The sequence below is a fragment of the Epargyreus clarus genome, unplaced genomic scaffold (assembly GCF_041222505.1).
Source record: "Epargyreus clarus isolate Ecla_fem2 unplaced genomic scaffold, WU_Ecla_fem_2.2 ptg000015l, whole genome shotgun sequence".
Taxonomy (NCBI): domain Eukaryota; kingdom Metazoa; phylum Arthropoda; class Insecta; order Lepidoptera; family Hesperiidae; genus Epargyreus; species Epargyreus clarus.
In genome coordinates, this window is record NW_027332223.1 from 1,385,201 (window position 1) to 1,410,253 (window position 25,053).

At 37.6% G+C, this 25,053-nt stretch overlaps 1 protein-coding gene across 3 annotated transcripts in view; it reads right to left on the minus strand.

Moving 5' to 3' along the window:
- Window positions 1-2,937: 2,937 nt before the first annotated feature.
- NFAT (nuclear factor of activated T cells 3) overlaps window positions 2,938-25,053 on the minus strand; it is a 98,397-nt gene continuing 76,281 nt past the window's right edge. Inside the window, exons 2-13 of one of the 3 annotated variants that reach the window (XM_073080225.1) lie at window positions 21,092-21,359; window positions 16,715-16,897; window positions 15,035-15,370; window positions 14,611-14,710; window positions 13,880-14,062; window positions 12,213-12,390; window positions 11,377-11,561; window positions 10,740-10,944; window positions 7,172-7,263; window positions 6,673-6,825; window positions 5,376-6,456; window positions 2,938-4,907 (exon numbers count right to left, since the gene is read on the minus strand). In XM_073080225.1, the coding sequence (XP_072936326.1) occupies window positions 4,903-4,907; window positions 5,376-6,456; window positions 6,673-6,825; window positions 7,172-7,263; window positions 10,740-10,944; window positions 11,377-11,561; window positions 12,213-12,390; window positions 13,880-14,062; window positions 14,611-14,710; window positions 15,035-15,370; window positions 16,715-16,897; window positions 21,092-21,359 (2,969 nt within the window). In that variant the 3' untranslated portion in view covers window positions 2,938-4,902. Of the gene's footprint in view, window positions 6,457-6,672; window positions 6,826-7,171; window positions 7,264-10,739; window positions 10,945-11,376; window positions 11,562-12,212; window positions 12,391-13,879; window positions 14,063-14,610; window positions 14,711-15,034; window positions 15,371-16,714; window positions 16,898-21,091; window positions 21,360-25,053 lie in introns of all 3 variants that reach the window. The other 2 variants (XM_073080224.1, XM_073080226.1) reach the window with 2 other exon arrangements.

Below are 25,053 nucleotides of genomic sequence, written 5' to 3' on the forward strand. Positions count from 1 at the left end.
ACTCATGTTTAATAATATTTATATTAATAAATAACATTTGAATATTTAAATATATTTTCTATGTAATACATTAATGCTTATAAAACTTGAGTAAAAATCGACTTGCTCAAAAATCGGAGACATATTTTGGTGACCAAAATATTAGCTTTTCTGCGAGAGAAATTGTGCACATTGTAAAGTGTATTCCAAAAAGTTAATTATGGCAATAAAATTTTATTTTTGACTGAATTTGGAAATCGGAGCTAAATCATTTTAAAATAAATAAATTACTATTATTTATAGACGAGTGCAGATAGGTGTAAAAATGCAAAAATTGACTTAAATTAATAACAGTATGAACTTTTTTTCGGTAGGAATTCCAATTTCAATAGAAATCGTGTAAACTATTTCCTCCCCCAAAAATATATATTGTCGCTACCTTAGAGAAATTAATTTATTTTCCCGATATTTAAGCTGTATTTCCTAGCTTTTCACATAATATATATCTCGCCGGCAAAATGCTGTTATTAATTTATTTCTTACAAAAAATATCTGCACTGATCTATTATATCACATTATAATAATTATTATAATTTCATTATAAATAGTCTAAAATTACATTTTACAAACATCCTTAAATCTTTGTTATGTAGAAACATTTGTAAATATAGTTTATTTATTGTATATATCGTAAATGTTATCATGGTATATATTTATTATAAAGAATTACAGGCATTTACCAAAATTTTTATATAGTATGTGTATAGTTATACATTTTTGGCGACATGGATTACAGTATTAATTGGAGCTGCCAGTATGTTTAAATGTGTATTTTATTCTTATAAAACGACGTCTTGAATGGCCGTTGTATATTTAAATAACATTAATACAGATTTTTTTGTATATAACAAATTAATATAGTTTAAACGTAGCTGGCAGTTCTGTTATCTCCAATAATCAGTTTTGAATTTTAGGTTCAGTACCTATCGCATATCAGTATGGTCCCCGCATACATTCAGTTTCTACATACATTTTAAAAATTGAATTCGTTGCCTTTTTAAGAATGACAGAATCACTTGATTTTCAATAAATAAATAGTATATTTGTATAACATCCTATCTACTAGTGTAAATACTTTCATACTTTAAAAATTGATTTAATAAATCTTTCTAAAATATTTTTGTAGGGTTTGACGACTTCAGACTCTTTATTGTTAAGTGATTGTGGCACCCCATAGTTTCCATAAACAATTTTCCCGTATACGGCAAATATTATTTTATCGGCACATATATTTTAAATTTTTCACGCATTAAGTTATAACAGTAACGTCGGTCCATACAATCCGATGTCATCAGTAATTTGCGCACAATATCATCTTACACATATATATATATCTAAGATTACATTTATTAAATGGCACATTAGATTATGTAGCATTCGACTTCATCTATATATAAAAACTCGCATTATATGTTAATATAGCTACGTTTTATATAATCTTTGCTCTATGATCACATCAGTACTTTGTCCTTACGTATAAAAAAATCAAATATAACCCATTCAGCACAAATTTGGGACAAAATTTATAGAGCACTATACGCTTCACTCAGAATAATATTAACAAAAGTTTAAACCACGGTCAGTCAACTCGTAACCCACGAAAGATAACTTAAAACTAGACAATGTAGGTTATCTTAGCGACGTAACGTAACGAAACCTTATAGTAAGTTTATGTCTGAGTAAAGTCTAAAAACTCTATAGATTTCAGCCTCACAAATGTAACGTACGCCTAGTAAGGAAGTGTATTTATACAAAGTTTTATTTACTCTGTATAATAACAAATAAATTGGCGAAGTAAAGAGGACGGAGGTCATCAATATTCTAAAAAAGAAAACACTTAAAATACATATTTACGAGTATATAGATTTTGTATTTTTTCTGCGTATATTGACAATTGTTCAAATAAAATTAATAAAAAATATTTAAAGGGGTAAATTTGACGATCCGATTACACGACAGAAGTACGAACCCCATCCAAGTGCAGCGAGGTGTGAGACAGGGTGACGTATTGTCTCCAAAACTGTTTACCGCTGCACTGGAGGACGTGTTCAAACTGATGGAGTGGAAAGGATTCGGCATCAACATCGATGGCGAATACATCACTCACCTTCGATTCGCAGACGATATCGTCATCATGGCGGAGTCGCTGGAGGACCTCAATACCATGCTCAATGACCTCTGTGACGCCTCTCAACGGGTAGGTCTTAAGATGAACATGGACAAGACGAAGATCATGTCTAACGTCCATGTCACACCCATGCCGGTCGTTGTAGATGGCGTCACACTCGAAGTTGTTGACGAATACGTTTACCTGGGACAGATAATCCAGATGGGTAAGTCCAACTTCGAGAAAGAGGTCACTCGTAGAATCCGACTCGGTTGGGCAGCGTTCGGGAAATTGCGTGACATCTTCTCATCCAAGATACCTCAGAGCCTGAAGTCGAAGATGTTCGAGCAGTGTGTGTTGCCAGTGATGACGTACGGTGCCGAGACGTGGTCTTTCACTGTGAGCCTTATACGAAGACTCAAAGTCGCTCAGCGAGCTATGGAGAGAGCTATGCTCGGTATTTCCCTACGCGACAGAATTCGTAACGAGGAAATCCGTAGGCGAACGAAAGTTACCGACATAGCTCTCAAAATAAGCAAGCTGAAGTGGCAATGGGCTGGCCACATAGTTCGCAGGACCGATAACCGGTGGGGTCGGAAGGTCCTCGAATGGAGACCACGTCTCGGCAAAAGGAGTACAGGACGCCCCCCGACCAGGTGGACTGACGACCTGAAGCGGACGGCGGGAAACCGCTGGATGCAGACGGCCCAAGACCGGTCGGAGTGGCGCAGACTAGGGGAGGCCTATGTCCAGCAGTGGACCAGTAAAGGCTGATGGATGGATGGATGGAAAGGGGTAAAGGATAAGTGATAGACCACATGAAAGAAATCATTGAGATAATGATGAATATCGAGATGTGGCCTGTATGTTTGAACATGGATAACTTCAAAATTACTGGAGTCCAATTTTCAGAAAGCTTTCTTTAAAATAATAATAACTTTTTTTCATTGCGATCAGTTCATTCGATTTAAAACGAACAAATGAAGTAAAAAGCGGGCAGGGCCGCAGGCGAAGCTAAGTATAATTTTCAAAATACCTTTTCGCATTACACTTCATTACTAAGCGCGAATCAAATTTTCTTAGTTTGTGATTACATTTTTCAACAGAAGAAATTTCATATAACAGACTTGCCTTAACTGATAATGATATACATATATTTAATTTACATAGTACATGATTTCTGCCTGTGGTTTCGATACAATCTATCACATCTGGAAATTGTCGAAACTGTCTAATCACGCACTATTCTTGTATAGGTGTATAAGTCTACTATTTGTGTATAATATATAATGCATGTAATGGTTACATACAATTTTATTTTGATAATACGTAAAATTAAGTTCAAAGGCTCGTAAAAGGGCTAGTTTCCGTTGAGTTACTGTATATACCGCTCAACATGCAGAATTATATACTTGTTGCAATCTTAAAAGTAGCAGCAGACATTCGTGTAATAGTTTGACGCAACCACACAGAGTTTGATATCTAGCGGGCTACATGTCACAAAAATACAATAACACAACATATATCAGCAAGAAAGTATCGCTGGGATTATAGCTGAGAGAATGTTAACTGTCCGATTACGAGCTCTATTATTTTATTTTTGTATACAAACCACATAATATGTAATGATATTCGTTCGGTTGTCATATAATTGTTGACGGTAAAGTTTTTATTCTGTGTGGAAGATAGTAATTCATATATACATTTTTCAGCAGTTATAGACAAATATACAAGCTCAGAGCGTGACCGGCAGCAGCGACAGTCAGTTGGTGCGGCGCCAGCTTTAACATACTTTTTGCACTACACTACCATTCTAAATTTTAAAAACTTAATCTAAATATATTTAAAACTAGACCTTCGATTTATTTTTTCTCCAATCATAATAAAGGATCGACACCACACCGTCTCTTCGAAAGATATAATTTTAAAAACATAAATACAAGCCACATTCAGTTACTATTTACACAATAAAAATCGCGAATTAAAATCTTGACACGAATGTCTCACCGCACTTATCATATGAATCTTTTTAAACCTCGTACTCTCTTTTAATACATACTTTTGTAGTTTATAAGTACTGCGTATATTGGAGCACCGCGGGGTCCAGTCTCGTAATAATCTTTGCCAATTGTAGATAAAAATATATTTATAAAAATTTAAAAGACATTTGCGCGTTATTAACAACAGAAATGTGTACATAATTTGTTATATGTCATATATTCCGAGCTTATGGATATAATGTAATATAATATGAGATCATCTGTGAATATGAGGTGATTGTTAACCTAAACTTTAGTCAATAACTTGTTCGTTAACGGTACTGCAATATATACACGGTAATACGGACGTCATAATTATACACACTTTAATCATACAATTAATGTTCACACATCTCTGTCACTGTTACATTGTATAATTTGTATAATCGGTGCTCCGATACATTCAGCACGTACAATGTTTAAATTTATAAGCCCTGTAATACTGACTCACATGTTCAATTAATTGACTCAAAACTTTCTGACACAACTACACTAAAATAAAAAAGAAACACAATCATAAAAGAAAAACAGTCCAATCGCACCAGACACACTTATAGAGATTATAGCGTCCTACGATAAGTATATATAACATGTAGCGTCTACAGTATAGTAACATCCATTAAAAATTCACATAGAAACTGCTTTGAGCCCCATTAGATCACTACGAAATGCATTCGATATAGCCGTGGGTCCGGACCGGCGGTCGCGCGGCCGACCTTACACTGGAAGAGACAAAATACAATTTAGTTGCGTGTGCGCAGGACGAGCGGCGTTCGAGCGAGGCCGCCTCGCGTACCATACGAAAAATTGATGCAATCTCTCTCGTACGCGAGGCAATCTTAATTTACTTACAAATACAAAACAATAAATAAAATCAATTTTATAAATTCGTCCGTTCCTGTACAGCTTAACGTAACATCTTCGGGTCTCAATATCTACTACCGTCGCGTCTCGTAACGATTAGTATTATCGTCGAACGATAACTCTATAGGTAAAACTTAAGGTCGATAATAGGAAACAAACCATCGTGACGGCAGTTCATATAAGAATAGTTAACAAATGACACTAAAGTAAATAAAATAGGAGTCGTATCACTAAATTAACTGGAAGAAATAGGATTTCAGATAAAACTAGATGACTTTTAAAGTGAGCGAGGCGAGGAGGCTAGTAGTAGGCGTCCATGTACTCACCCTGGTCGAAGGTGCTCGGGTTGATGTAGGAGAGCAGGTCCTGGTCGCTCATGTCGGTGAGCCCCTGCACGGGCGCCGTCATCTCCTGCGAGACGGCCTGCGACACGGCCTGCGACACCGCCTGCGACACGGCCTGCGTGACGGCCTGCGACACGGCCTGCGACATGGCCACCAGCGGCGTGTCGGCGGGCGGCTCGGGCGGCTGCGCGTCCGCCGCGCCCGCGCCCGCGCCCTCCGTCGTCAGGATGTTGGCCGTGTTCAGCGCCGACGTCACCAGCGCGTTCATGGTCGTGTCCGACGTGAGGATCTCGGCGGCCGCGTTGAGGATCATGGACTTGACGGCGGCGGGCGGCGTCTTCACGGAGGTGGGGATGTCGGGCATCATGATGAGGTCGTCTTGCTGCGCGGCGGGCAGCGGCGCGGGCGCGTCCAGCAGCGCGGCGGCCGGCAGCTCGCCCGCCGCCGCCGGCGACGCCGCGCCCGCCAGGTGCTCCTCCATGCGCGAGTTCACCAGCTCGTCCAGCTTGGCCGCGTCGGCCGGCAGCATGGCCGCCGTGGCCTTCATGGCGTCGCCCATCAACGCCTCCATCTGCGCGCTCTGCTGCGCCAGCCGCTGCTCCATGCGTTCCATGCGCTCCATCTGTTTCGCCTCCATCTTGGTTATGGCTCCGAACGAGTGGAACGCGCCGTCGTCGTTCGGCTGCATCTGGTTGTACACCATCAGCCTCTGCTCGTTCGCCGCCTGGATGCTCGTCGCGTTCGACATCATCAGCTCGGAGTTGAGGACCTTCATGTCGCTCTCCAGGGAGTTCATTGTGTTCTTGGCGGAGATGAGCTGTCGCATCGGGTCCATGGAGGCCATGGGGAGAATGGGCTGATCGACGTACATTTGACCCCCGTTGTCGTCCGAATTGAAAATGGCGGCAGTGACCGACTCGACCATTTTGTCGGTTTGGACCTGATTTTGGATAGCTTGGATCTGTTGAGTGAACGATGTGAATCCGAGGGGCGAGGGTGATTCGCTTTGCGCTGGCGTCGTAGGCGATAACTTGATAGAATCGTACGCGCCCACGAAGTTGACCTGTTTAAGGGGATTGCATTAGTATTAAAAGAAAGTTACTCACACAAAGTATTTATGGTACATTTATGGTAATTTGAATTATTTGAAAATAACAAAAGAAACTTCAATACATCACAATATGTTATTATTTATATTTTTATTTATATTATATAAAATTAAATATTACAACCAGAAAGAGTATATTAGTAACGTTAAGTGTAGGTCTTGTGAGCACACCTGCGCTTGGGAGTCCCCCGCGATGCCCTCGGACTTCAGGCGTAGATCAATGACCTTGAGCTCGTCGAGGGTCTGCGGCTTGTCGGGGCCTTCGGGCCCGCACGACGTCTCCGCGTACTCGATGAGCGAATGCTGGCTCGACTCGTCCGTCACCTGCACAGTGCCACAACTTGCTGATCCTATCCAGACTCGGCCTCGGAGCTTGCCCATTTCGTCGTCTACACTAACGCTACCGTCACCAATACTCGTTCCAATTAACCCACCCTCAGCCATAAGCTGGATCTTTAATTTTTACTACTATATACTGGGACTCAAGGGAGAATTATGAGGCGGATATTTAAAAAATGAAGTTTCATTGCATCTGGATTGGGGCATTAAAAAATATAAAACAAAGAGTGAAAATGTATCAAATTAAAGAGGGGGATATCAATATGTAGCAAAATATAAGGTAAGCGTCACAGTGGAGGCGGTGGAGGTGCGGGGTGCGGGCGGTACTGACCTCGCTCTTGAGGCCGAGCGGCTCGTGCGGCGCGGCCAGCAGCGAGGCGCGGCGCGGCGGCGGCGGCGGCATGAGGCCCCAGCGCGCCTCGCCTGCCACACAACAACAACATTCAGCGTCCGCCGGCTACCACGCTCCGATCGTGCCGTTCGTCCCCGCGCGTGCTGCCACCTACATTTTAGCTGTTTCGACGCTCGCTTCCGAACCAGGTAAAACTTTGCGCGGTTTAATTTTGTCGACTCGTTTCGTTCGATGAACGACGACTTAATTTGAACGTTTAAGGTAGCAGCAATTTGTCGGAATATAGGAACAAGTAGAACGACAGAAACTTGCGATAGTACGGGATACTTAATTTTATTATCTTTAAAACTATTCTTCGTATGTGAAGATATTTTAATTCGAGTCTTGTTATTATTATATCGCTGACCGTATATTCGAAAGTTATTATTCTAACACTCTTATAATTTATATTAATTATCACAACATTAAACATATATTTTCTGCAATTTATCTCTGAAAATTCACACAAAAATCATGTACACAAAATGTTCTTCCGTCTGGCAAAATATTCTTTTTCTTCTATAATCGACAAATTTCTATCGAATATTGTTCAGGCAAATCAAGAAGGCGAGTCTTCGTAAACAGCTAAAAGGCAACAGAGCAGTTTTGCAAGGAACACCGAGCTGAACAGGCACATCTCAACTAGCTAGGTGTCGCTAGTGTGCTCGGATTTTGTGGCTGTCTAGAGTTATTGTATAGTCGGCTTCGTTTCGTGTAAGGAAATGTATGGGAGCGGATGGAATTGTACATTGATCAGCTGTAATAAATTCGTATTACGACTTCACGTACAACAATATAGTTTAAATCAACCCGATAAAACAATTTGGAAAAGCAGCAGATCAATTCTTGTAAAAACGAATATAAGAAATATAAACAGGGTTAATAATTTGTAATATTGTAAATATATGTATTTGTAATATACACAATGTTGTGTATTTTTTTCTTTAATATCTATAACAGCAGACTGCATAAAACTAATTGAAAAGCATATATACAACGAAAAAAGCCGCGCACAGAATCTGTTAAAACGTTGCAATTCTATGTTCACGAAGTTGTGCGTGAAATTGTGTATAAGTTGTGTATATTTAATTATAAATGTATTGTGATATCTTTGATATGTATTTTTGGTGTCAAGGATTATTATTATGTGTATATTTCATAGAAATGTTGAAATGTATATTTAATGTTAGGTTTTATATTATACACAATAAAGAAGTGTTTATATAGTAAGGATAGTAATGTGTAGTATTATTTTGTAGTGGTATGTATATGTTAGACTGTAGTTTTTGAGGTGTAACATCGTCACATGGACGTGTTAATGTATTTTATACAAAATTGTATTTGAGATTATGTGTAGCAATATAACAGGATTGTTTTGTATAAATCAAGGATATTTTATGTAGGTATTATGAGCTCTTTCGGCGTAGGAATCAATAATGGATTTATAAAGTGTATAAAGAAACTAAATGTAACTTTAACAGCTTGTGTAAAAATTGATTATTTGTCTATCATAACGGTCAGAGAATGTACAATAAAGTGATATTTTTTCGAAAAAAATACAACAAATATGAGGTGAGCTTTTATTGAAAGCGCATTTTTATTGAAGGGGTATAAATAATACAGCTTTACATTCAATGGCCAAAAAATATAAAAATGATATAACGGAAGACGGAAAATTATACAGAAAAGTAATAATGATATTATTTACACGGATTACAAGAAAATTGTATATATTTACTTTATGGGCAAGAAGTTACGGCCAAAATGTTGTTGCTGCCTAAACTGATTTTTAAGTATTAATTATATAATATTCCAAAAATAATTTAGTGACTTAAGTAAAGTATTTAGTTATTGAAAATTATCAGAATTATACGATTTTTGCAAGATGATATTTAATGAATATTTAAAATCTATTTGTATCGGATTTAATTTCAGTTGAGAGCTAACTTCTTTAAGACAACTCAAGATATTATTTTTTTAAACGATATCTACTAAAATCTACGACATAATTGACGTATATATATATATATATATATATATATATATATATCTCGTGTGTGTTTGTGTATACTGAGTGTTGTGTGGATGTGCCAGTACCGTGGGGCAGGCGGCGGCGGCGGGGCGGCGGCCGGCCGGCTACCTAGACAGACCTAGCTTGAACAGAGGGGAAAAGAAATAGTGCGACGTTCGCGCATCAGTCATTTCTTCCAAAATCTATATACACAATAAATAGATATCATGTAACATGTACACAAAATACTTTTCATTCAACGTACCGCACACAGGCACAGTCCAGTGCACACATGCAAAAGCTGTTACGTTGTTAGTGCTAAGCGTAGTATTAAAGTAGTTCTGATATGCAGGTGATTAAATTGTGGAAAATAGACTCTTTAGTGGTGGACCTTGCCCAGTTGTGGGCAGGTATGTGCCCAGAAGTGGGACAAAAAAGAATGACAATAATAGTGTGGTGGACAATAACATTGATAAACCTTCTGATATAATTATTAAATTTAAGCCAAAGGTCATATATTGCAATAATAATAGTAAATATTGCCAAAGCTCCAAAAAATATGTTGAGTCGAAGCAAAGAGCCGACTTTCCACAAAAACATTACAATAAATTAGGCATTGCATAATTTTCATTATAATCTTTAATCTATAGTAAAACATTTAAACATTATAATAATATGCTGATATTTCAATACAATATTGTATACCACTGTTAGTTCTACTTTGAATTTAAAAGTGATAAGTATAAAAGCTTAAAGTCACTTAAATTCAAAATAAATTGAAAATAAGTATCAAAAAATCATGGTAATTCTAGTTGTATAATTATTTGTATTTGCATGACATGAATAAAATTGTTAAGCAACTTGTCATCAAAAATCAATGTTACCAGCTAAAAAATAAAAATCCCATAAAATATGAGCAGTCCATACTAATAGCCTACACCATTCTATTTTCTATGCCATAGACTATGATATAATGTTAGTACAACAGACAGAAAAAAATAAAATTTATACAGCAATTCTCGTACTGAATTAGACAGAGAAGCCACAATCAACGCATGCGACGATCACGTTAGCTTTTTTTATATAATTTGTGTTGTTAGCGGATGTTCAGTTATGTATAAAAATGTATTTCTATTTTATAAAGTTATGTTTTATAGTCGATAATTTGTTTTTTAAAACAAAGATCTTAGGTATGTTTTTGTTAAAGAATCAAAGTTGAAAAAAAAAAAAATGTTAAAAAGGGTAATACATATTTTAAGAACAGAAGTGTTATGTAATTTTGTATTAGATTATGAAGTCTTTGTTGAAGTCACAAATGTCAATGTTTATTTTTCTACTTTAGTTTTATTTTTGTAAAGGGAAGTAGTCGAACAAAGTTAGATATAGAACGAACTGTATTTGCGTGAAACGATTACGGCGCGCGAACATAACGGAACATCCGCGCACTGCGGGCACGTGACGGCGGGCGCCGGGGCGCTGGGGCGGGCGGGCACGTACCGTGCGCGGGCGCGAGGGCGGGCGGCGCGAGGGCGGGCGGGCCGTGGGCGGGGTGGCGAGACACGGCGGGCGGCGCGTCGCGCGGCGTGTAGTAGAAGGCGAGTGGCTCGGACGCGCGGCCCGCCGCCCGCACGAACACCTGCGCCGCCACCGGCTCCGCGATGTCCGTGCGCTGGTACGCCGGCACGCAGCACACCAGGTGCGTCTGAAGCGGAAGGCCGACTGTTATGAAACATGTAGATACTCGCTAAGCATCCACGAATAGGCGCAAATCAAAACATTCGAATTTGAAGTGCTGTACAATGAATAAGAACGACAATGGTTGACCATTTATTATATACCAGAAGGACAAATCATCTCTGAATGTGTGAATTCAGTTTTTATGTCATTCGACCAGTTTTGTCGTTTACAATAATAAATATCTGTTGCCTATAGCATGAATACATTTGCTGATGGTAAATAAAGATACGAAAAAATGAAAACTCACTCATCACTTTGGCCTCCATTTTTTTTTAAATGGCAATTAAACTTTTGCTAAGATTAATAATTTACTAAGATAGCATTAAATTATCAGACAACAACATTTATTACATTTTAAAACGTAAAAAAAAAATCAGAATAATTAGCTACAACTGACCTGTTGTAGGAACTCCTTGTCAGGCACGACCTCCTCCTCCCAGGTGCCGGAATCTGATCGCGCGCGGAAGACCACGCGGCTCTCCTTCAGGAAGTTCTTCCCCAGCAGGTACAGCTCCAGGCCGCCGGTCGCCGGGCACGACACCAGCGACTTGCGACACACCTCCGGCACGCCTGGCGGTTGCGCTATTAACAGATTAGTTATGTTATGAAACGTTTGAATACTCGCGAACAATTTGAGTAAGTGTGAGAGTTAACGATGTGTGTGACTTTTAGTGAAAATGCTAATTACCATTCTAAAGTTTTGTATCTGTGTATTTGTCAATTTCTTACTTTGAAGTTAATACATATGTGTATCTGAGACTCAAATGGCTTTTTACTGGATAATGATTGTACCTCTATTCAATAGTGGAGTCTCTGCTTAAAGGTCACTTCGAAAATTTGGGTGATATTGTATATGTATGCAATTATAAGGTATCGTTGAAAAGATAAAGTCTTGAAGACTTAGGCGAGCTCCAAGTGGAGGACTGGCTAGAGACGGCGCAGGTCAGACAGAAGTGGTGTCTTTTAATATCAGAGGCTAAGACTTATTTCGAGTCGTTGCGCCATCACAGTAAGTTACGTGTGAAGTCGTTACTATTTGTATGGTGGTGGTGGTGGTATATTAGTATAGTCACCATAATTGTTTAAGCTTAACTGTGATGTGGTTTCTTTTGAGTAACCTTTGAGCGGTCATAACGTGTGGAATCAACGACGAAGCTCTGTGCATCGTATTATACAATAATATATGTATAAGTATAATATTTGTCGGTAGACATCGTATGTTGCGCGACTCACTGCAGATGATCTGCGTGGAGCAGACCTGCAGCGTCTCGGGGCGGCCGGCGCGGTCCACGATGTCCGCGCGGAACACCATGCGGCAGCGCGTGGACTTCTTCTTGCCGCGCGCCGCCGCCGCGCCCGCGCCGCCGCCCAGCGCCTCGCCGAAACGGTGCTCCACGTCTACGTTGCGCTCCTGTGGAACGAATGCTTTTATTAGTCTTTTACAGGTAGTGAAACTCGTGGTTCCTAATTACAGGTAAGGGTCTGTTAACTACCGACACTTGTGTATCCAGTATACATGGATCACAGTGAACATTCATTATTATCAGGCAGAATGCATTATCTATCAAAAGTCAGAGACGATGATGATACAGAGACGAGAGATGTCTTTCTCAAATGATGATAAATATTTTTTTGTTTATGCGATGGTTCGGTGTTATGACCATTTTGCCAATGTCAAGTTGTTGTACGTATAAAAACGGGAAAATTCAAAATATAAAAAATAAAGATCGATTAGTTTGGAAAAGGACAAGGATCAGGAAAGTTTAGAAGTTATGAGAAACAGTTGAACATGGAATACACACATAAATACATCACTACATTCGTAACATACCGGTCTAAACCATGACGCTCCTTTTTTGTTTAGCCGTAATTGAGTAACAATACAAAATCAATTCAAAATAGATATAACAGATAAAACAATTTTAAAAAATATTTCTTCTTCATTTTGCTTTTTTTAATTTTCTCAAAAGTTTGACAGTAGAAAAAATAACTTTAATAGATTGCTTTAAGTGACGTGATCTAGTGAATCATATAATTAGTCCATTCATTTGCGGTCACCCGTAAATTTACTTGGTATTATTACAAATGATTACTTTGAATTGCGTGTAACACGCTAATATCTGATCCAGACTTAAAATTAATTGTTTAAACCCAATCTGAACATCACAGACGTGTAAATGCTGGTTTTAGCTGGACACATATATTACAAACGGAACGCCTCAAATACTTCCTCAATGATTCGCGTATCGCAGAACAGACAGGCTATCCGGGGGCCAACAAGAGGCATCGACCGCGATATCGCTGCACCGATAACAATAAATAGAAACAACGGGCACAAAGGGCACTCCTGTCACTCCTGTGCCACATTGTGCTGATAGCGCTGGCTTTTGGGCCTCCTTTGTGTTTATTTCACATGGACAAAGGTAAAGAAAAAATGTGAAAGAAAAGTTGTCTTAAACAAGGGCAGCGTAACAGTTTCGTCAAAAGTGAATAGATTTGACCGAAGACAAGTATAAGATTGATATCTGTGGACATTTTAGAAGCTTATCATCACGTTTCGGAGTAGCAAAATTTCGCTAATCAAAATTTTTGATCAAATCTTAGAGTGCATATCAATATCAGAATTACTTAACTGATAATTGATATAATTGATAAATGCGTATTATGATATATCTGTGCTTAGACATGCTACACGTGAGGCATTTTACTTTCAATTAAACTATTCTCTTACTTTTTGTAAAATTTGTTAAGATGTGGTAGGTAATTCTTCATCTCACGTGATTGCCTTACACCAAGAGATTATAACAGACACGTACGATAAAAAAAAGAAGTTCAGCGGTGTGTATAATGTGAAGAATTCGTTCATTCATTCATTCATCGCGTATACATTCGTTCCTCACCTTAAGTATACCGACGCAGTCGCAGGTGACCTGCCAGTTCTTGGCGGGCTCGAGGTCGATCTCGATGACGACGGTGCCGTCCTCCTTGCGCTCCTTGCACGGCGTGGAGTTCTTGCCGGACACGCGGCACGCCTGGTAGAACATGTGCGGCGCCACACGGCCCGTGTCTGTGCCGATGAACACCTGGAAATGTCACAAATTCAATGTATACAAATTGATATCATTTAAGTATCTGTTTGGTATATCTTGATCTGGAGGCAAGGTAGTATCCCCGCCAAGTCAAGCAAAAAGTGCCATTTTTTTTCTCGAAATCGATTACAAACTTTTAAAATTCATAAACCATTTTTTTCGTTCAGTCCATAAATAAGTAGCGAAAAGATTCTGAATCTATTCAAATTCAGTTTCTCAGTCTTTATAGTTTAGTTTAAATTGTTAGATAATAGAGAACATATCTATTTTTCATCGAAAATATAATAAAATAGCACAGGGTTAAACGGGGGTGGTATTGCAGGAGGCCATTCTTCAAATAGCATTTCATAATAGGGCTTGTGATATTTTATTTATCTGGATTAGAAAGAAACCCTTTCGTCGTCTTATTCGACGTCATACTAAAAATGGAAAAATACGAGTATAATAAGAGAAAACGCACTAACTGACATGTTATGGTATGTTAGGGGAAAAATTGGTAAATATGAATACTGAATAATATACTTGTATAAAATGAATAATACCTGTAGTACTGCTGGTTTGTCATAGCCAACTAATTTGACCACTGGAAATCCATTCCCTGAATTGTCTTTGACGGCTCCCCGGCTTCCTTCAGTCTGATATCTAGAATGTGAAAGAAAAAGGTGTGAAAAATTAGATTCAATTTTTCTAGGCGATCCATATCAGTCGTCAAGCGTGGTAACGCATTTGTTATCAATTTTAGATGGGTCATGGAGATGATTATAGAGGTCACTTAACATATGTATATAGAAAACTTGTTAAACAGCATAGGTAACTGTTCAAGAACAATTCATATCTATAATTAACGGATCAAATGGACAGTGGACCTTGTCGGAAAAATCTTGAGATCCGCTGTGACAATATATTTTTTATTGCTATGAATAAGTTGCGATTCTATATAAAGAAAAAACCTATTTAGCAGCTCACCTCGCTCTGTGTTGCGTTTCCGGCTGACATAAGATTTGTAGTTCCACCGTCCCGTCCCTAGACTTGCTCGAGAGCGGCGCAGCGAGCCCCGAGTGCGTCATGCCCACCAGCGCTCTCCGCCTCGCCAGCGCCTGCGCCAGCTTGCCGCCGTACTTGCCCCCCAGCTTGCCGCCGAGCTTGCCGCCCAGTTTGCCGCCCGCACCCGACAGCTTGCCCCCGCCGGCGTACTTGCCGCCGCTGCCAAGTTTGCCGCACGACCGGTACGAGGGGTCCTGAAACCTCTTGCCGGGCGTTTCGCTTATGCTTGGACTAGATATGCTGCAGCCCGCTCGCATTCTGCAATAAGGAAAATATACAATTACTCAGATAACTTTTATCAAGCGCTAGCACAGAAATAGGGTGGTGCTCCCTGTGCATTTCGCAGGAAACGAGTAAGGGATCATATCCATAAAACGCATCATCAACACAGACAGCCCCGATCCGAGTATAGTAAAAGTTACCTTTGTGGCAAAGTTCTTTGCGTATGCTTCTGGATATACGACACTATAATACCCATGATTTGCGTGGATATATGATTATAAATATAATTAACGATGGTGGTGGAACATAAGGTCTGAAGGTAACAAACTTATCAATTAGATTCAAACGTATCCAGGAATATTAAATATCGAAAAGCTGCACATTTTCGTTTTATTTTAATTTATAATTAACGAAATTGTTCATCGCTCCTCAACTTAATGTCGATCTAGTTAGGTAGTGACGGCGACATATTGACATGAAATTGTACCATAATTATCTTACATTTAAATTATTAGTTCCAAATCATGTTTCGGAGATTAGTTCAAATATCAATAAGAAATGGTATTATTTTTGTAAATTAGTAAATGAATTCGTACAGTCGTATCGGAGAGCATCTCTGATAGTTCCGCTGGCGATCATCACGTAACGTCGGCTAGGACGTGCCAATTCTAGTGTTTATGATAGTTACAGTTATCTGTTGCCAATTGGTCAATCGTTTCATTTTTATCTTTCTACTACACTACGTCTCCACTCGTCTAGGACTCTAAGCGCATACTTCAATTGGCCTGATAATTAGGCATGACTGCAGCAATGGCATCAATTATTTGTGCATTGTACTTAATACTTTCGAATTCCACTTAAATATCACAATCACTCTCGTATTGCCCATTCAACCATTCTTACACACATATGACATAAAGGCTTATGAATAAATAAGCTTGGTTATTTAGGCAATTCATTTGAACAGCATATATGTCTGAAAATGTTTTTCAGTGTATGAAAAACATTTTCAGACACTTCGTGATTTTTGTTTTTGTGATGTACATTTGAAAGACAGGACGATTGATTCAAGGATTATTCCCTCCAATAGGCAGCAAGTGAATATTTTGTCCTTAAATAGCAACAGCCATGAGTTGAACATTGCATTGAGCCACACAAATATCATCCTTTCAAAGTTTAGCAAGACATTTCTGCCCGAGTCTGGATTTAATCCCTCTGCCAAGTCAAAAGTAACCCTTGCGTTTCAAAACTTCCCTTTGATAATCTAAGTCTTACAAAGGCGCTGAAAATAATAAAAACCGATGATGGCTGTCACCCTTGACAAGAAAATTAAACATGATTTAAATTTTGAGTAATTTTGAAATAAAATAAGGCACGTACGCGGGGTGGGGCTGCGTGGCGGCGTCGTGCGTGGTCGCAGGGAACGCGGGCGCGGTAGCGGGAGCGGGCGCGAAAGCGTACGCGTCTATCGCGTCGTCGCACTCTACCTTTACACCGGAATCGTCTCCACCGCGCCGCCGTTTCATTTCTGGATGCTCCCATTCTTCCGACGTGTATGAGGATCTGCGCACACGCATCAGCGTTTTGTTATAAAGGATAACATGCATTAAATTGACTTAGAAACCTTTGCCACAGATGATTTGACTCTGTGATCCTGACGTGAAAAAGTGATATTATAATTTAAAAGGTGATAGAACCAGCACGGTTCGACCGGAAGTACCACTGCCACGCCTATTTTTAGCATAAAGCAGTTCTTGCGCTTTGGTACAAGGGTACCACAACCATCTTACAGATGTTCATAGGCTCTATGATCACTTACCATCAGGTGCATTTCATGTCCATTTACTACAATCTTATAAAAAATAGTTGCATTTGTGTTCTTCGGGGTATACCTGATGATTATGAAGTACCAGTAAGAAATAAAAGGACATACCAACAAACTGATTATACACAAACCTACCAACCAGAAATAGGATGAAAAATAGAGCTTTATGGTGTGTTACCCCCGATTAAGCCAGAATTGGCTATTACCATTATCCGCTAGAATTGAATTTATTCAATTTTAATTAAATATTTGATTTAGGCAAAATTTTATATTTTCGACACAAAAATTGGCCCTCTTTGCAAAACCAAAAAATCCTCTGAAGTATATGACATTTACATGAATAAATATAGTTTTTTGAACTATATTTATTTTATTAATTTTTAGTATTTGTTGTTATAGCGACCATCATTATGCATCGTCTGTAAAAAAATCAAGTGTCTATCTATTACGGTTTAAGAGATAAAGCCCTGTGACACACGAGCAGACAGCGGAGGGTTTCGTTTTATCCTTTGAGTACGGAATCCTAAAAATCATTCTAAAAGATGGCATTATAGATATGTTTCAGTACATTTGAGTTATAGGGAAATAACATTATTATTTTTCATAGCTAAAAATCAATCTAGTAACGTTGCCTGTACGCTCCATAAGGCGCTTTTTCTCGCCTCGAAAATCGTTAATCCTGAGGATGTTGATAAGGACAATGGTACAAAATTATTAAAATCGTGTATTGTCATCGGTTTTAGATAATTTTTCAAAATTTTGAATTAAACTGAACGTTCAAAGTGGATAGAAATCGGGTTCAAAGATTCCGTTACTGTTACGTACATACATACATACATACAAACATACAACCCAAGCTAATAAAAGCGTGTTAAAAATAGCAAGCTCAGATTAAACTCAATAAAACATTCTGAGAAAATTAATTTGAAAAATCCTTGTAACAAAAAATAAAATAACCAACCAAAATTATTTTATGAGGCATATCAAACAATCTATTACATCAATTGCCACCACCAGGCCGCCACTCGGAGCGTTACAGATATTTATTTTTTATTACAATATTTTAGCTGGTTTATACAAAAGAGAGGAAATCAAGGACAACACCAAACGAAGCGTAATAAATTCGTAATATTTATTTTTTTTTAATTTGGAATAAAATTTTCGTATAGAAGAAAATCGTAGGTTCTACGCAACCAGTTGCCATAACAAATAGCAGTTGTTAGGCTAAAATATAATAGGGCTGAAACGGTCCTGAGATAAGCGGTTTATTTATTGTTGTGGGATTCTGTTTTTTGATATATAAAGTAAAGTAAAGCTTATGATGTAAAAACTATTTTTAAATGGATCTTAGTACTTCTGCTTCAGTTGTTTGTCAAAATATGTTTTCTCTATGATATTGGCCAATAACTACGCCTTAAGGTACGGACATATTGTTTTAAGTTCTAAGATCGTCTTCGAGATGGTCTGGTTGGATAGTCAAAGCTATGTCAGTCAGTTGGTCAGTCCGTAAACATACTTTGGTAATGTGGCCACGTATACAGACTTTAAAATGAGAGCTGCCAGATTTTACAACTGATTCATAGTTAGAAGTAAACAACATTAAATAGCATAGGTTATGTTAAACAAAGCAAGTTTAGATATCATCAGGGATTCCCATTCACGTCAATAGCACGCTGTTTACCGAAACATTTTCTAGTTGTTCCTATAACTTCACAAATATTTTTCATTTTAATTTGACAGTCGCGCTCAATGTTTTTATCTCGTAAGAAGCACAGACAATTTAGTGCGCGGCTCAGAATCATTATTTCTTAAAAGTAGACGGTATTTCTCTCGACACACGACGCTCTTTAATATTTACAACTAACGTACTCGTATATTTCACATTACGAAAATAATGGATTTTGGGTAATTCTTGACGTGAAATTCTTAAATCTCCTACTAATTTAGTAATAAAAGATGATTATGAACTATTATGCCATAGTCATCGAAACTACTTGTTGAAACTAAACCTTTAAAGTAATGTTTTATAATATCTCCGGTTGGGATTGACATGTTATGTTTATTCGCTAAATAAAAGCTAAGGACAAAGTTTTAAAACATTCTGACACCTTTTCATTTTCTCTCTGACATTTTTTGCTTTTATCCATGTAGTTCGTATAGAGTATTGAAATCAGATTTATATTTCAAATCTAGCGAAGAGTCAGCCTGTAAGTTTGATCAGCGTAGGGTAGTATCACCGTGAATCACGCCGGCGTACGTGCCAAAAATATAAATTAGCACGTGCGAGCCACCGTGTGGTATACACTGTATGTAGACTAAACGTATCTTCAACACTATCTGGTTGATGTTGCCAGCGTTTCTGAAATACCCGTCAATATTTCGCATATCTCCAATCAATACTATGTAGAGGCTAATCAGTTAAAATAGAGATCGACTAATTTATGCTCATTGATGTTTCAATTATCATATAACATGACGAAGTATGTATAAAATAAATGAATACGCGTAGACATTTTCTTAGATGTCTGGATAACTCTTTGAACATGTAACCCATATTGGTTCTTTTGTCTGGGTCATAGAAAGTTTTATGGAAAGCGATCCAAATATTTTTTTTTTATGCGGTGATCCAGATTAATAAATAGAGGCCATTATTTCAAAAACGACCAGTATTAATAAAGATACGTAGAATTTGTCTTCAAATTTTACACTTCAGTAATATCCATTTGACAAAAATGCAAATTTATCATATTAAGGTCTTTTAACTTCACCTGACAATGTTAACCCAGTTTTTCTGAGCAAACCTTGAGATTCATACTTTTTACTTTTAAATTACTGGCGACCGTTTAACTAGCCTGTTCGCATTCTTAAAGTTTCGGAACCCGTTTATTCTCAGGCTTGTAAAAAATGTCGCAGTAACACGCAAATTTGAGTGTTATTTGCACAACATAAAAGGCGTTACAGCTTAGCGTCTTTAAATAAGCGTGCTGGATACAATACGGCACTTCCTTAAAGCGTTTGAAATACTCTACTTAAAGCGGTGAAACCCGTAAAAGAATATTGCGTTTATTGTACACAAACATTTCATTTCTTTGAACTTAGCCTTTCAGGGTAGTAACAACGCACCGGGTAACAACACCATTATTAACTAAATCGATGTCGAGGAAGCAGTCATCAGCGATTCTGGGGAAGACTATTAACGTAACGTCACTTTACGTAATTAGCAAAAACGGCCACTCAGATCGGCTATTTCAAAAGCAGCTTCGTTCCTTAGTAGTTTAAATGAATTCGTATACTGAAAATTCATCGAATCGCAATTGAATTTGATAAACTACTTCCCGCGTCACAGTTATCGTAACCGCGAGTGATGTAACGTGTTTACTTTACATGTTATGGATTCGGAACGGTGACACCAGAGCCGTTCATGACATATTATGAATACGGAAATAACAGATGCATGATAAACTGATTCTTTCCTCATACCACTAATCGTCTTAGTATAAAATGCATGCCATGCACATTCATATACTTATAGTCTAGATGTAGTAACGAGTTAACCTAATTGTTAATCATGCTTTCATCATGTTATTTAATAGTGTATCTAAATTGTGATTTTCTTTGATTTTTAATTCTTTTCAATCAGCCTCTACATGATGCTTTAATAAGCAGCAAGTTGGTTCAGTAACCAACAACATATCAAGTCATTATAAATCCTTCACGTAAAAATCCCTTTGGTTAAATCGTGCAAATATGTATACTTGGTTAATTTTCTAGACATGACAATAGATAAAAATGTGTCAATACCAGCAAAATGCCCCGGTGATTTTAGTTCCTTGTCGAATGTAAACGTTTACAAAAGCATAAGACAGCCACAAAGCAGGAATCAGTACGCTCGCGTCGCACTGAGGGCACTGTTGCAAGGTAAAGATTCTCACCTGTTGACCGTGTCGGGGCCGAGGCCGCTGTCGCTGCTGTTCTCGCAGGGCTCTGGCGGGCGCAACGAGTGCGTGTGCGCGTAGTGGGCGAGCTTGCCGAACTTGCCGAGGTGCCCCAGCTTGCCCGGGTGCGTCATCTTGCCCGGGTGCACGATTTTCCCCGCGAGGCCGCCCTTACCCGGGTGAGCGCGCTTATGCGGTGCGCGCATCACCTTCCTGTGCACCCGGGCGCTCATCGTCGCTGTCGTTGACATAGTCATTTTCATGCCTGGCGACAAACAGATCATGGTTAAACACGCGGATTAATTATATTTGTTAAACTGACACGGATAAAACTTCGATACGTTTCGGTCATTCCTCGATTACGGGTTAGAATTACTTTAATAATACGATCACGAGTTTTAGTATCACAAAATTGCTTTTAAAAAAAGCTATAATAATGTATGTTTTTTATAATGCCTAAATCACTTGAGCGTGTTTTAAATCCGGTATTCCGTAAAAAATAGTCCTCGGAGAGCGAGCCATGTTGATTGCTGGCTAATTTGAATCTATGAGCCTTGAACTTGGTTCAATGGGCGAATCATCCGCTGAATCGAAATATTATGACTGGACGCGAGATCACGATCTGTAGCTGCCTACGCGTATCACTCGTAAACCCAAACACATTTGGATTCATAAACAATTAGCAGTCATACACTCATCCGCCACTGGACTATGTTCGTACGTTTTTATATTTAGATGGTAATTAAAGTGTTATTTACATATAGTTTCGATTTACTTACCTTGTGCGTTATATAACCTGTAAAATAATAAGTAGTTATGTTTTTTTAACTTATCATAAAAATATTAAATATTTGGTGTAGATAATTAGTACAATAAACTGATTACTGAAGTTATATTTACTGCAATTAATCTGCTTAATATAATTATATTTATATTAAAAAGGCAGCATACAGAACAGGATGTAAAGAAGTACAGGTTAAAACGTAGTAACTCCTAGTTAAAAGCGTTTTTCGTCCTAGGTGAATTCCTGAGATCCAATGGCGGCAAAAGTCCCTGAAATACGTTGAGTATTTCAGGGACTTTTTATGAAATGTATTTCCCTGTGAGGAGATAGCTGTGTTCTTCATTGTGACAAGTGGATCAAGCAGAAATATTAGAATTTTGCGGACACTATTGCATATCCCGTCATATGCTAGATTACCAGCGAAATGACATAGACATATGCGGAAGACGATGGCTACGATGCAAACCGATGTTGAAGTTATCACCATCCCGTAGAGAAAGAATAAAAAATGTTATTTAAGTGGGAATGAAATTTGTGATTATATTTGTATAAATAAATAAAATAACATATTACGTGCTGAAAAGTAAAAGCGAACAATATATTTATACTGGAGTTAAATAAAACTAGCAATATGCCACAATTAATATAAATTAATCGAAATCGAGGTGCAGTATTACATAAAACGTGAAAAATGAAAGGGCTGGCTTGTTAACAAACACTTAAAAGAAACCACAAATAAATGATTTCGTAAACTACCTACTATGAATAAAAATATTTTTAAATATTCGAATGACATATATATTTTGTTGTATTTATTTCATAATAAAGCGGCAATAGAATGAATTTATATCCTAGAATCTAGGATATAGAACCATATTACAGGTTTTCTAGGAACATATCTCAAGGGGTATCTTTCAAATGCTAAAGTTTATTTTTATGGTCTAGCCATAAATATGATATCAAGTAATAAAGCTAGGAATTTACAGATATCAAGTAAATACATACACATCAGACGCAGACCTTTACTGCCAACAACCAAGAGTACGGTCGTTAGTTCCGCTTTATGCCAAAGTACATAAAATTAATTTATTCGTCGGCATAAATTCAATCTGGAATCCTCTAATAATATTGAGAAAGAAAACACTACTATGTCATCTATCGCTTCAAAGACATTGCGATCAAGAAGAATGAACTCATAGAACTGCAAATTGCTATTGAATTTTGAGTAATGACGTCACATCTAATCCTCATCTTACAATGTAGCGTTCGGAAATCTATTTAATCATCAAATATATACATACAGTGAATGTTTACGGTATCTGTTTTAGCTCTGTATTTCAGTTTGCAAATATCAGATTAATTGGCGACGACATACGCTAACTGCTGGAAACAGAAGCTTCCGCTACTAGCTTCCAAATTGTAAATCATGTTTCCACGGATGCAAGAAGATATCTAAAGCGTTATGATAAATATATGCTCAGTTTCAATAACACTGCGAAGATACGAGGTATATTTTGCTTTAGTACTTGATGAGATAAAGATGAAAATTTCAAAACTATACAAAGGTTGTCCTGCCTTTTTCCAAACGTTAAACGTCTTCATTACATTTAAGTATTTTGACGAAGATTTAGAAAATGTGAATTAATATTTATCAATTTTTTTTTGTTTTATTTAGTATTTTTGGCATTAAATTAAGTATTGTGAATATGTAATTTTGGACATTCAATATAGAATTTGTTAATAACCTTGCTATTGTAACTATCGTCGAATAGCTATAAACCATAACCATGGTCTGGACAAACAAATTTATTGACCTCAATCTGTACCCGATTGGAACTTGCTCAATCATTGACAGACGCATCGACGATTATTTCAATTGTCAATTAATGTAAAGCTGGTATCGTTTGTATACAAAGATATTAAATTAAGGACTATAGAGTGGACATTATCAAGATTATCAAACAAAAACTTTCATTCCGCTTATACACTGATACTATCTCGGATAAGTTAACGTGTGACATATGTTTTAGATGGACTTATTACATAATAGTAATAAATTAGTGGATGAGACTTAATGACAATGACAATGACTTAATGACAATAAATGTAGTCTGTATTGCAATATTTATATCGATTTTATTACTACAATTACTTTTTTATTCGAATTCAGTAATTGGTTTATATTGTTTTTACGACTCCTATTAGTAATTTTATTTATTTCCTTTGAAATGTAACTTATCGCACTTTTATACCAATATTTAAGACGAAATCGTTATAGCAGTATTTAATTGTATTGTTTTAGTTTGGACTTTTTTGATGGACACTTTGTTCCTATAGCACCTATCCTTATCAGTGATCAATGATCAGCGGATCTCCGAGGCATATAAAACAGATCACGGTTCGAAGGAGGCGATAAAGTTGGACAGTAAAATGTGGCCTTGGTGACATAATCGCTACTTCATGACGTCACTACAATTTGGCTTTATATCCGCTGTAAAGTTCACGCAGGTGCCTGTAGCCGTTCCGATCCATTTACGCCCGTTATTAATAATCAATCTGTATCAATTTATTTGGGCCATATACGATATCAACATTTACAATATCATGGATATATAAATCATACCAAATATAGGCAGATGATATGAATTTCAGGTTCTAACTATAATACCATATTAGCAAATAATTATTATCGCATGCTTGAATAGTGACGGAAAACATCGTAAATGAACCAAATTGAGATTTTTTCCAAGAGTTAATAGGACTTTATCTTATCTGGGGTTGATTACAGATTTACATAGGCGGCAAGAGCCGCCTACCATTAAATAGGCCGTTATTATAGATTATTATTTGCTACTCTATTGTAAAAAATCTGGTATTATAATTTGAAATCACACCCAATACTGAAGAACCAAGCGACATAAATGCATCAATATTTTTAAATGGTGCACAGAATAGAAAATAAAAACAAAATAAAAGTATTATACAGTTAAACCAGTTTACGCTATTGTTTAGAACTCTATCAATTCAATGTAAATCTCTTACAGCGAGCATACAATTTTGTCTACCGTGTCCTTGTAAATCCGCTTAAGTCCAGTATATGGTAATCACAGTATGGTAATATTGAATAAACAATGCGAATCGTTTGTATAATATAGACTCATTTTGTGTGTTATGT